At 42.7% G+C, this 12120-nt stretch overlaps 2 protein-coding genes across 2 annotated transcripts; one reads left to right on the forward strand and one right to left on the reverse strand.

Moving 5' to 3' along the window:
• Positions 1-122: 122 nt before the first annotated feature.
• LOC108649435 (ras-related and estrogen-regulated growth inhibitor) lies at positions 123-9046 on the forward strand. The gene is made up of 6 exons (XM_030383413.2): positions 123-805; positions 7644-7852; positions 7924-8060; positions 8123-8281; positions 8341-8493; positions 8554-9046. The coding sequence occupies exons 2-6, from the start codon at positions 7744-7746 to the stop codon at positions 8983-8985; spliced, it is 990 nt and encodes a 329-aa protein (XP_030239273.1). The 5' UTR covers positions 123-805; positions 7644-7743; the 3' UTR covers positions 8986-9046.
• Positions 9047-9148: 102 nt separating this feature from the next.
• On the reverse strand, positions 9149-11629 carry gudu (Armadillo repeat-containing protein gudu). Its single transcript, XM_030383410.2, has 4 exons — positions 11469-11629; positions 10788-11408; positions 9456-10707; positions 9149-9398 (listed from the first exon to the last, which is right to left on the reverse strand). Exons 2-4 carry the CDS (start codon positions 11393-11395, stop codon positions 9258-9260), a joined length of 2001 nt encoding a protein of 666 aa, XP_030239270.1. The 5' UTR covers positions 11396-11408; positions 11469-11629; the 3' UTR covers positions 9149-9257.
• Between the last annotated feature and the right edge of the window lie 491 nt (positions 11630-12120).

The raw sequence follows: 12120 nt of genomic DNA on the forward strand, positions 1-12120 counted from the left end.
AATAAATATAGTCGAAAATTCTTGCATCTCTACAAGCCATTCGATGCTAACTGTTGCTGCTGTTGGAGCTTCTGCTGCTGTTGCTGTTGCTACTGTTGCTGTTGCTGCCGGCATTGGTTGAGTTTGTTTTTGTTGCTGCTGGCGCTGTTTATTCGCCTGTTTCAACGCCAGCGCAACGGACGCTTCGACGCGTCGCCGTCAAACTCCCGTTTTAGCGAAAAAGAAAGAAAACAGAAAGAACAACAGTTTCTTGTGTGAGTGTGGGTTGACGCGTTGTTGTGGGCGTGTTGTGCACTTCCGTGTCGAAACTCTTTTGCATTTTACAACTGCGTGAGGGGCCAAAGGGGGGCGTGCCCCCTACTTTACAGCTGTCCAAACGCGCGTTAGTTGACAACGTCGCGCAGTCGCCGCGCGGTTTGGATTCTGTTTTTGTGTTTTTTCTTTATTGCTCTTGTTGTTGTTATTGTTGTCGGCCTGTTGCGGATTTTCATGATTGTTTTACAATGGCCTCTTGGTCCGCGGCGCAATAAGCAGGCATCGGCATCGTGAAACGGCATCGGCTACGGCTACGGCTATAACAACTGCTTGACTGCGGGCAGTTTAAACATGTGAATATAAAAGCATAATTGTTGTGTGCCTGCGGCTTAATACGCGACAGGAACTTAAGCGCGAAGGTTCGGTTCCTCAATCAAAGGACACATAAATCACATAAATAAAATTAATAAAAAATAAAAATCAAATTTGTTAACGGAAACACAATTTCAAGTCTGTGCACAAATAATTAATTTCCTGTTGCAATTATACGGTGCGTATACTTAGTTTTTTTAGCTCTCAAAAAAATGAAAGTCTATATATAGAAAAAAAGAAAATAATATATATATATATTGATGTATACAAAATGTGGTGCAATAACACACTCTTGAGATAAATAAACAATATATAATTTTAAAATTATTTGATTAAATTTGTAAACAATTAAAATTCGACGCAGTGGCGTCCTCGCTATCAATTTGTGGGGGGCTACAAGAGTGAATTTCGTTCCACATTTAATTTCTAAAATAACTTGATTAATCATGTAAACAAAAAAAATCCTCCTCAGTGACGTCATCAATATTAGCTTTAGGGGAGCTGTTCTTTTATATTATATTTTGAATATAATTTTAAAATTATTTAATATGATATTATAAACAATTAACAGTGTGAACTTTTCCATAAATATTTTCATAAATATTTCCCAATTTTGAAACGCCTCTGGCTGCGCTGTTGTTTATATGTTAAGAGCAAACGACCTCGACTTGCGGTTGCTGCCGTGCACATCATTTAACCAGATATGTTTGTGCCCTCTCATAATTTTTGTGGCAAAATAGTTTTTAAACAGGTATTCAGCCTATGTTGCAACGATTACAACCTGAACCGCAGTTCGCTCAGAAAACTATTTTACTTTCATCTTTTAATAAAAATTAATTGAGCTCATTAAAAGAAAAATTTGTTGTAAAAAATATAGTTTTTTTTTTTTTAATTTTATTTATTATTAACAAAGAGTAAAAAAAATAAAAAAAAATACACAATAATTTTATTTTTGTTTAATTTAATTTAATTTTTAAAATATTCACAAAGAGTGTTTGCACTTTTATATAGTGAGCTTATATTCTATAAATTACCTCGCCTATAAATGCTCTTGTTAGTCACTTTAATTAGCTAAACGATAGTTGCGTGTCTTTCCGGTATGATTTGCGACTTTGACTTTGAAAAATATTAGAAACATATGAAATTGAGCAAAATTGTTGATGTCTACGCTGCGAACACTCGTTGATTTGATTTGTTAGATTTGCTTTTAAATTTGGCAGCAAGGTCAGAGCAAAAAGAAAAGAAAAAAAAAAAAACGAAAAGTGAAAAGCGAATATGTTGCACAGCTTAGCGGTCAATGTAACTGTGTGTGCTTGTGTTCGTGTGTGTGTGCGTGTGTGTGCGTGCGTGCTCGGTTTGTTTGCCACACGCCAATATAATGGGGCAAATTGCAAACGGCCCAGACATCGACCCACAGCTATAAAGCTACTTACTAGTTAATGACAACAATCCGCAGATCCCCGCAACAGCGGCACACAATAGCGCTTACGTTTTTATTGCCCGGCAACCGCAGATGTTGTCATCGGGATTTGGTCAGGAGCTGGATGACAATCGCCATATCATAATTCATTGTTCATTGAGATTGAGTGTTGCGATCGTAAACGCATCGCCAGCTACAAGTGTTATTGATATTCAAAGTAAATAGCGCATACGACCTGTATGACGGCGCATCAAAACAAATACGCCCAAGCATACAATTATGTGCCATGGATCACAGGGATACAATGTTATTTTATGGTGCACAGATATTGATTCAGTTTCAGCATATGAGCTTGAGGTTGACGCTCACTTATGGCCATTCATAGCAGACGAAAGTATTTAAATGCTGGGCCATGGCCACAAGAGCCCTGAGGATATAAACGAAATGAGAGCTCGAATTCAATATATAAGCATTTAGTGAGGCTCCTTTATGAAAGATGATGAGTATTCATGGGGAATTGTTATGATAATGAGTCGCTATGATTGACATTCCTTAATATACATATAACTCCATATTCAATAATCACGATTTTTATAACAATTATTCAATGGCAACTTTTCGCACTGCTCTAAAGGCAAGTGCACAAAAGTCTCAAATGAAGCCATTTAGCATTAATTTCATTTACCTTCTCATATTATTAGACTCGAACCGCTTCAGGGCTTAAGCACGTGCCATTTTACGCTGTAAGCAACTAAACAAAACACCTAACCCACTAAACCAATTCCAGTAGCTTAGCAGTACTCACACATATACTTAACATGTATATATGTATGTGTGTGTGTTATATTGTTTGTACTTGTGGTTTTCATATCATATTCCACACATTGTTCCCCAGCAGTCTTCAGTGACCATGAGTATGAGTTTTTCTTTCGCTCCGTTTGCATTTATTTTTAGTTAAGCATCGCTTATCACCCACTCCTGTTGTTGTAGGCGGGCAGCACACCAGCTATCCCCATTGGTATTGCCACTGTCTTGGCTGTTCATAGCTGCCAGCCCCGAATGGCATTTATGATGCTTGACTTGTATTTATAAGACATATTTAACAGGCTCTCGGGTACTCTTCAATTTTGGAGTTGCTTTGAATATTGCAAATCGAATATGCTAGAAAATTAAATACTATAACCAATTTTAATTTAGTATAATGATATTTTTGTATATATATATCAGAATGATTTAAATAAAAAATCTAAATAAAATAAAATAATATAGTATAATTGTATAGGCCACATTTATATAGAAATATTTTGAATTTAAATCAACAATTTATATTTTTTTAAATTCAATTTTATTTAATTTTTTTTTTTGTAATTTAAATTTATTATATACTCAGAAAAAAAAAATAATTAGCTAACGTTTCTCTTAATTGTGCTTCAAAAAACATTTTTTTGAAGCCATATAGCAAGAACTGAAAATTAGCTTATCACACTAGTCTCTAGTAAAATAATAATAATAAAAAACTATTGCCAGCTCTAATGGCTTAAAATATACATTGCTAGATGGAAAGAATTTTATACACCTACTATATTTACGATATGTACATATATAGTATATACAATATTCGTCAAAGTAATATCATATATAATAACTGTAGTCTTACTGGGCCTGCTTAAAGTGTATTATGAAATTCAGCCAATGCTTCTGCAGACGTGCGGCTTTGATTGTATTTATACGCTCGGCATCCGTATTCAAATTCAATTTTTGTTGTATATTTTGGCTAATACTCAATTCAAGGTTTTTCATGCCCACATGGAAATGCGCGACAAAACAAACACTTGAGTGGAGAAGGGTTTTGGGTGGGGCGCGGATGCGGGAGGCTGACCGCCAACTCTTCGGCGCGACGCTGAGTCTAACAATTTCGCATTTTCAATTTCAGGGCCAATAACAAGTGCGGCCGTCAATGGCAACAGTTATGTGGAATACCCTGTAAATGGTAACGGAATCAATGAATGGGTATATAAGAGATATTTATCGAATTGCAACAGAGGAATCAGTAGGGTATCTTCTAACATATATACCCATACTTGTATACATTTAACTGCGTAGATCTCATACATCTTATGCAGTGGGTACTTTTAGAGGGTAGCATGTCGTCTGGCAATGAGACCCAAGGCTGAGCACGCTTGTTGTTAATGTTAACTCAGTGGTCGATTGTCGATAGCTGGTAATGAACTGAAATGACAAGCACAAATGCGCTTGTCGAGCAGAGGGGCCAGTGGGTGGGTGGGTACCTGTGGGTGCTGCCGGTGGGTTGAGTGGGCGGCAACTCCAACCAGTCGTCAACAAGTTGTGCGAGAGTTGCGCCGCAACTGCCGCACTTCCCATGACCTTAGTGAGAAAGCGGGAAACGGAATTGCTTCAGTGCCATGACAACCCAACCCAAGCGAGGCCCACCGAACCCAAACCAACCCAGCGCCATTGCCGCTCTGGCGGTGCACTTGTTTTGGCTATTGATATTTTTGTTATTGGTCAGTGGTTAGGTTGATTTGCTTTCAATGGAATTTGAGTGGCATGCCACGTGCTAGGCAACGAGACGCAACCCAATCTAAGCTCAATTTTCAGCTAGCACGCAATATGTTTTCATAAACATAAGCAGGTCAACAACCCAATGCCAGATAGCATCGTAAATTATTACACAGACCCATCCACTGAGCCATCCTTTCAAAAGAGACAGCAGGGAGACAAGTTTTCCAATTCAATGTCTATGCCAAGGTCCCATTGACGGTGGCGCTGAACCACTGCTCGCTTGCCAAGGTGTTGCCAGCAATCGCTAGGGGTATTCAAGAAGCGAAAAGCATTTAAAAAAATATTTGATAATACCCATGGACTATTCATGAATGCTATAAGTAAGTGCCGATTATTATAATTATTGTTTTATAATAATATATAATTTGACAAAAAAAAAAAATATTTATTATTTTTTTATATTTATTATTGAATACCCCTAATGCTTAGAGATGTTAGATAATGTTTCCTAGAACTCATTAGTGTGAATAAAAGCTGCTGCTGCTGCTGCTGCTGCCGTTGTTTACACCTTGCTCGACTGCACCACCTGTTCGACACTCAACCACTCAACCACTTTGAGGGCATCGTGAGAAAAAGCGTATGTTACTGTTTGGGCCCTGAAGAAAAGCTATCGCCGTAATTAAATTGAAATCAAAACAAACGCGCTTTTAACATCCACATGGCAGACGACGCACAGACGGTCCTAATGGGCTTTTGGCTACTTGGCCGATCGCCTGGTTGCCTGGTCAGTGGGGGCAAACTTTTTAGGTTGCTTTAAAGTCATGGCAACAGTAGCAGTAACTTAATGCACTGCCAACTGCCCTTTCCAGGAAGGTCGCAAGAGAAAGGGAGAGAGAGGGAGAGAGAGAGCCACTCGATGCGTTGCGTATACGCCGTGTTGCCAGCCATCGGTATTGGTCCATTAGACACGCGCGCTGCTCTGTGTGTTTCCATGGCGGCTTTCGCTTTGCGTTTGTTTGAGCTTCAAATCCAACTAATTAAAATCTACGCAGCTGCGTTTTAAGTCGCAAAAGGTAAAGTCTACTCGCCTCGGGCACCGTCTACTCGTACTCAACTAGCCCGGCCATAATCAGCATGCATGTGGCTGCTGCTGCGACTGACGCTGGCGCGTTCTCCTGATGAATATTTATCAGCACAGCAGACATTAATACTTTTGTTTACATATTTACACACGCACACACTTAGAGTGTATCGGTGTGTGTGTGACTTATGCGCAATGTAGCAACACGAGCGCTGCTGTGTGTGTGGAAGCAATTATAATACTCTCTACTCGAGTATGTAGAAGCAGCTGTGGAACTTTAAATATTTTTAATTAAAACTGAAGAATTCAAGAAGAAGTTCTTAAGTAAAAATATTGTTACCCATAGCATGAAGATTAGCTTATGATTAACTTATGAGCTATTTTTTATTGTGCTGTAATTCCCTTTAAAAGTTTCTTACATTCCTTTCATACAAAGCGTTTCAGGATAGAATAAATTTTGACTTGAGCATGAATTTCAGCTTACAAGGAAAAGTACTACTATTAATAACCACTTATCAGTTAGGGCATACTTCAAAATATCTCCACTTTGATTCTGATAAATGGGCACTTAATAACCGTACAATTACTATAGTGATATAAGTATTTCCCACGAACTACTCAACTCAATTGAAGCAAAGTCTATAAGTCAACAGTTTCCATGACTTTAGTTTAGTTTATGTATAAAAAAAATATTATATTAGGTATGGAATAAAGTTTACCTACAAAAGGTTTGGTCTTATTATATTATTATTTATAGTTGTGCTGATAAGATATTGTATGTGGAAGGCATGTCTCAACCCTTATAAATAATAATAAAATAAATAAAAATAATTATGCACAAAATATATGTATATTTGCCTTGCTAACAAATATGTAATTTGCCTAATCTCTTAATTATGCACTCGACATCCGCTGGGAATCATCCATCAGGGCGCATGGCGTTAGGGAATTAAAGTTTCGGTCTCGTTTCGTTGTACTCAGCTATTGTTTACATGGCTGGCTGGCTGGGCGAACAGCAGTCGGCCGTCTGCTCGCATCAGACGAATGTCCACATGCACTTGGTCCCTAATGTCGTGGAAACGGAGGAGAGCGTAGCTCAAGTGTTAATTGATATTTTACTGTATTTATTTTCAAGTGTATTGCTTCCAAGTAATCTGCTGATAATTGTTGGGGCGTGGAGCGATTATCATCATAATGATGATGACAATAACGACGATGATGATGATGAATAAGTCTGTGGCCATGTCCCTGGCAATAGCTCTGGCCCTGGACGATGACGCCGACGACGACGACGACGACGCAAAAAGTGTCCAATAAATGTTTCATAGTTGTTGCTGGCATTGTTGACCTTATCAGAGGCAAGCACACACACACACACACACACACAGGCACACATGTAGACAAAACAGAGGGAGGCTATAAACATATACTCACACCTACGCAATCGTCCATTGTAGTGCCCCTTGGCGTGTACTATAAAATATTTGCTGCCTTCTGCTGCTGCCGTTGTTGAAAAGTATGCAATAATGTTTGGAACTGGGCCAAAAAATGCGGGCAGGTCTCGTCTGGCTTAGGTGGGACAGCTGGCATATGGATAACGGCCAGCCAAACTATGCGATAAAGGCAAGAAAGATGCAAAACACGCTTAGGCCTAGCCAAGTGAATAAATACCCTGTAAAAGCGGCAGGCATTGATAGTTGACCGACACGTCGCGACGCTTTGAAATGGAGCATTCAAAATAATAAAGTTAATATTTAATACATAAAATATTTTACAATATCCTAATCTGAGTTAAAGTAGAATATCAGGTGAATTTTTTTTATTGATGATTTCATTTAAGTTATTTATTTTTTATTAAAATCTTATATATTATACCTAAATATTAATGAATAAAATTTAAAAATTTCATTTAATGTAAATATAATTTTATAGATTTCGTATTAGGTGAATCGTGTTCTCTAATAAATCCCATTTATATTATCTTCTTTGCAGGGCATTCAAAAAGGTTACTTCAATCATCTGGAGTCAGACGTCATTGTCTTAGCCTGAGCTCCTGGACTTGTCGAGCTGACTCTGCTGACGGCCCAGCAAAATGAATGCCACCTCGCCAAAGTCGTCGCTGGTCAAACTGGGTCTGCATACCAACAAACAGAAGACGCTGAAGGTTATGGTGCTCGGCCAGAGTGGGGTCGGTAAGACGGGTAGGTGGAGCGTGCTTCCTCGCCTCGCTGCCCTCAAATACACTGTGCTCACTGCGCTCTTCCATTTGCAGCGATGGTCGTGCGCTTTATAACGCGTCGCTTCATTGGCGAATACGATCCCAATTTGGAGAAAATCTATACGTGCCAGACAACGCTGGACAAGGAGTCGGTACAGTTTGACATACTGGATGCCACCGGGCAGCTGCATGTGAGTGCTGTCTGTCTAACATCCTCAATAGAATCATCTGAAGAATAATTCACATCCTGCAGGAACTGGACGGCGTCACCCTGGAGTCGAATATACGCTGGGCCGATGCATTCATTCTGGTCTACTCCATCACAGACAAGTGCTCCTTCGACGAGTGCAGCCGCCTCAAGTTTCTCATCAACTACAACAAGCGACGACGCAAACTGGGCTCCGCCAGCAAGGTGAGTGCGCCGTTGGCCACTGTCTCTGTCTGGGTGTCTCTATCTGTTTGCCGTTGCAGGAATACGCCTTGGACATCCCCGTCATACTAGTGGGCAACAAGACAGATCAGACTGGCGATCGAATGGTCAGTCTGGAGGAGGGACAGCGTCGCTTCCGTGAGCTCTCCTGCGCCTGTTTCCATGAGATTTCTGTGAGAGAAAGCGTCGATCAGGTGCGTTCAACTGAATTCCATTCTGTTGCATTCAGTTATGTTTCACTTCCAACTGTTTAGGTGCAAAACGTATTCCGTGATGTGTTCCGCTTCTGGCGTGTGTTTAGTAAATTTCCAAAGCTCAAACGTTCCACCAGCGATGTGGCGCATGAGGCCGATGGCAACCTGACGCCCGATGCCGGCTCCTGCTCCTTCTACGATGCGACGCCGCTGGGCGTGGCCCGGCGCTCGTTCCTGGTCATTGGCAGCGCCTGCCAAGAGGAGAACAGCGCCGATCACACCGAATCCACCGACGATATAGCCAGCAGCAGCCTGGACAGCTCACACAGCAATATCGATGCGCCGTTCCGGAATCGCGCCTCTACCGATGGCACCCTGCTGTCCCGGCCCCGACGCTGGCGCTACCCGCCGCCCGGCTGCCTAATGCCGCACACAAATCGCGTCGAGCGCCGCATGAGCATCTCGACGAGAGGCAGCAATGCCAGCTACTGAAACTCACTTAGATAGTCCAAATGTTGCGCCAAATATATCTCTAGCCAAATGTTGAATATAATATGCCTATGTATGTATACAATTATCGACAGGTATCGTCTGGGAATATCTTAATTGGAGTAGAATCAACGTCGAGCAGCTTTAATCCCCTCCCAAATCCCAATCAGGGCTACATACATATATTTGCACTTGCAACAATTTTAAACAGTAAAAGCATAAATACAGTTATCGACCTAGGCCAAACGGCCGATGGTCGATCACAGCAAACGGGCCTAATCATCGTCTATCTTGAGCATGTACTCCTCAGCGCGCAGAGCTAGCTCACGTATGTTGCGCAGACAGCCGGCGGCAGCCAGCTGCAGCTCCTTATTGGTGGATCCAATGCACTCCAGTAGGAAGGGTACCACGCCGCTCTGTGGACAGGGATTGGGGATTAGCGAGAGTAGCAGCCAAGGCACATGGATGCATACCTGGTGCATAGTGATGCAGTTTTGTGGATCCATCGATAGCTTCTCGAGGGCCATGGCCGTGGTGCGATGCACCATGGGATTCTCGCTGGTCATGTAGGTGACAATGGGTGTGACGGTGCGCAGGCGTCCCAGCTCCTCCGTGTTGTTGCCGAAACAGGCGCAAGCAGCGACGGCAGCCGCTAGATTCATGCGCAGCATATCATCCGTTGTATTGACCAAGTCGGCGAGCTTATATATGACACGCAGATCCGTTAGAATGGCCAGATTGGTCTGGTCCAAGGCGATGGTGGCGATTGCCGCACAGACAGCCGAGAGTACCATGATTTCCTTGGACTTGAGCAAACCCACTACCAGCTCCATGGCGCCGACCAGACTGCGCACAAGCTCAGCGGAGTCCGTAGCATTCCGGACGCACGGACAAATGGCGTAGGCGGCATTCGCCTGGACGCGGGGACTCGTATTTTTGAGCAGCGACCAAACCAGACGCACTGCATCCAATTGCTCTAAGATACGCATACTCTCTGGATCCTCGGCGCACTCCTTTATTGCCGTGGCCAAGTTCTCGAGCAGCGGCGCGTGCGAGGAGTTAAGCAGTGCCACCATTGCCGGCAATCCATTCGAATTGAGCACCGCCTTGCGATTCTGCTTGAAGCGCACACATTCGGACAAGGCGCCGGTGACATTGGTTAGGACCTCATCGCACTCGTCGGAGAGCAGGCCAACCAGATGGTGTACAACATTCATGTCATCCAATTGTTCGACATTCTCATCGGACATGGCGCACATCCAAATGGCGCCAGTGGCGCCTCTGATCAACGGCTTATTGTCCCGCACCGACTTGTCCTTCAGGATGCTGACGAGCGGCGCCAGTCCGCCCGCCTCGCGCACCAGGTCCCTGGTGGTTGCATCAAAGGCGCATTTGTAGAGCGCCGTGCTGCACTCCACTTTCAGATCGATGTTCTCCGAGTTCAAGTGGGTCACAATATCCGCTATCATGCCCTCTGTGGTAATGGCCAGCTGGAATTTCGGCTCGGACGAGCATTTCTTCACGGTGCCCATAATCGGAATGACCACATCAATGTGCACGGACTTCAGCAAGTTGGCCATTAGGGGTACAATGCCGCTCTTTCGCATCTGTTCCATGTTGTGCTTGGAGTCGGCCAGCGTCCAAAGAGCACGCGAGCCGGCTCGGGCCATGTCCAGGAACTCGATTTCCTCGGCGGTCAGCTGATTGCGTGGCGTCTGCAATATACTGCAGCGCATCGAAAACGAAAAGTTCATATATACAACAGATGTGATGTGCGCCCGAATATAGCTACCTCATTATACTACCTCGTTTTGATGTCCAGCAGATCGACCAGCTTCGAGATGCCGCCGCACTGGCGCACGTATTTGCGAGCCAGGCGAACCTTGCTGACATTGGCCAAGGTCTCGGCGGCCATGGTCTTCAAGTCCTTCATGGATGAGTTCAGAATGTCGACAATCAGCGGTATGCCGTCGAGATCCACGATCGTCTTCCGTATGTCAATATTGAGGGTTATGTCGGCGAGCACGGTGAGGGCGCCCAGGCAGCACTTGGTATCGTTGCACTCCAGTATGTTGACCAAAACATCCAGGCCACCAATATCTTGGATGGCGAACTGATTGATTTGGACGCGCAGATCGTAGTCCTGCAGGCAGCACAGACTGACAATTGTGGCCGTTTGGTTGCCCGCTTTGATGTACTTGACCAGCTTCTGGATGTTGTAATATTCGGCAGGAATTTCGGCAGCTCGCGCCACATCCTTCCAGCGCTCTTCCTCGTCCGTTGACGACTCCTCCTCTGTGGTATCAGAATCATTCATCACCACTTGACGCTTGTCCCTGGCGAAGCGATCCGGACAGGAGCCACATTGTTCGCGGATCTTTCGCGGGCGACGCTGCCCGGCGGTGCCAATCATTGTGGAGCACAAGCTATCAATATGTTGTATATATTTGCATTTAAATATTTATAAATATATGTGTATATACAACCTTTCATACACAAGTAATTAATGAGGAGCCTGTTGCTGTAGTTGAAGTCAAATTTTCAGAAATTTGTGTGTAGTTTACGTAAAGGAATTTCAACATATTCGTACAAATAAATCGATCAAATAACATTTGTTTCCAAGGCAACGTTTACAAATGTTCATGTTATATTGGCGTATGTGGAAGCACCTGCTTCCGTGTTGAAATATCTACCGAAAACGGCAACTACAACAATATTAACATAATCAGACTATTTAAAAGGAAAAGGGCGCATATTATTAAATAGTGCGCCCAATGAGGTTGTGGCGCGGCGAAATTATTAAACCTTTTTTGCATACGGTCACCTTTGACTGATGCTGAAAAGCTAAAAAACTTGATGCTGACAGAGCTTTTGCCAAGAAAACTTTCATATGTATGTAAAATATTCAAAATTTACCAAGTGATGGAAAGGTATTCTACTAGTACTTGACATGTAACAAATATATAGGACAACCAATATAAACATTTACCACAAGAATCGTTTGGTCACATTCAAATTCGACCTAGCAACAAAAAATATTGCGACGCACTCAAAGCGAAATGATTATGCTTTCAATCGTTTCTCTTTGACCGTTCGGTTCAATCTATTTCAATTTTTGTCTATTTATTTTGTAAATCA

This window comes from Drosophila navojoa, chromosome 3 (genome assembly GCF_054131105.1).
Source record: "Drosophila navojoa isolate 15081-1374.11 chromosome 3, UAZ_NAV_1.0, whole genome shotgun sequence".
Classification (NCBI taxonomy): domain Eukaryota; kingdom Metazoa; phylum Arthropoda; class Insecta; order Diptera; family Drosophilidae; genus Drosophila; species Drosophila navojoa.

Coding starts and splice junctions, on each gene's coding strand:
- LOC108649435 (XM_030383413.2), top strand. CDS start 7,744: ATGAATGCCACCTCGCCAAAGTCGTCGCTGGTCAAACTGGGTCTGCAT. Junction 8,061..8,122: donor ATGCCACCGGGCAGCTGCAT/GTGAGTGCTGTC, acceptor CACATCCTGCAG/GAACTGGACGGCGTCACCCT. Junction 8,282..8,340: donor AACTGGGCTCCGCCAGCAAG/GTGAGTGCGCCG, acceptor TTGCCGTTGCAG/GAATACGCCTTGGACATCCC.
- gudu (XM_030383410.2), bottom strand. CDS start 11,395: ATGATTGGCACCGCCGGGCAGCGTCGCCCGCGAAAGATCCGCGAACAA. Junction 10,708..10,787: donor CTGCTGGACATCAAAACGAG/GTAGTATAATGA, acceptor GATGCGCTGCAG/TATATTGCAGACGCCACGCA. Junction 9,399..9,455: donor ACTGCATCACTATGCACCAG/GTATGCATCCAT, acceptor CCCTGTCCACAG/AGCGGCGTGGTACCCTTCCT.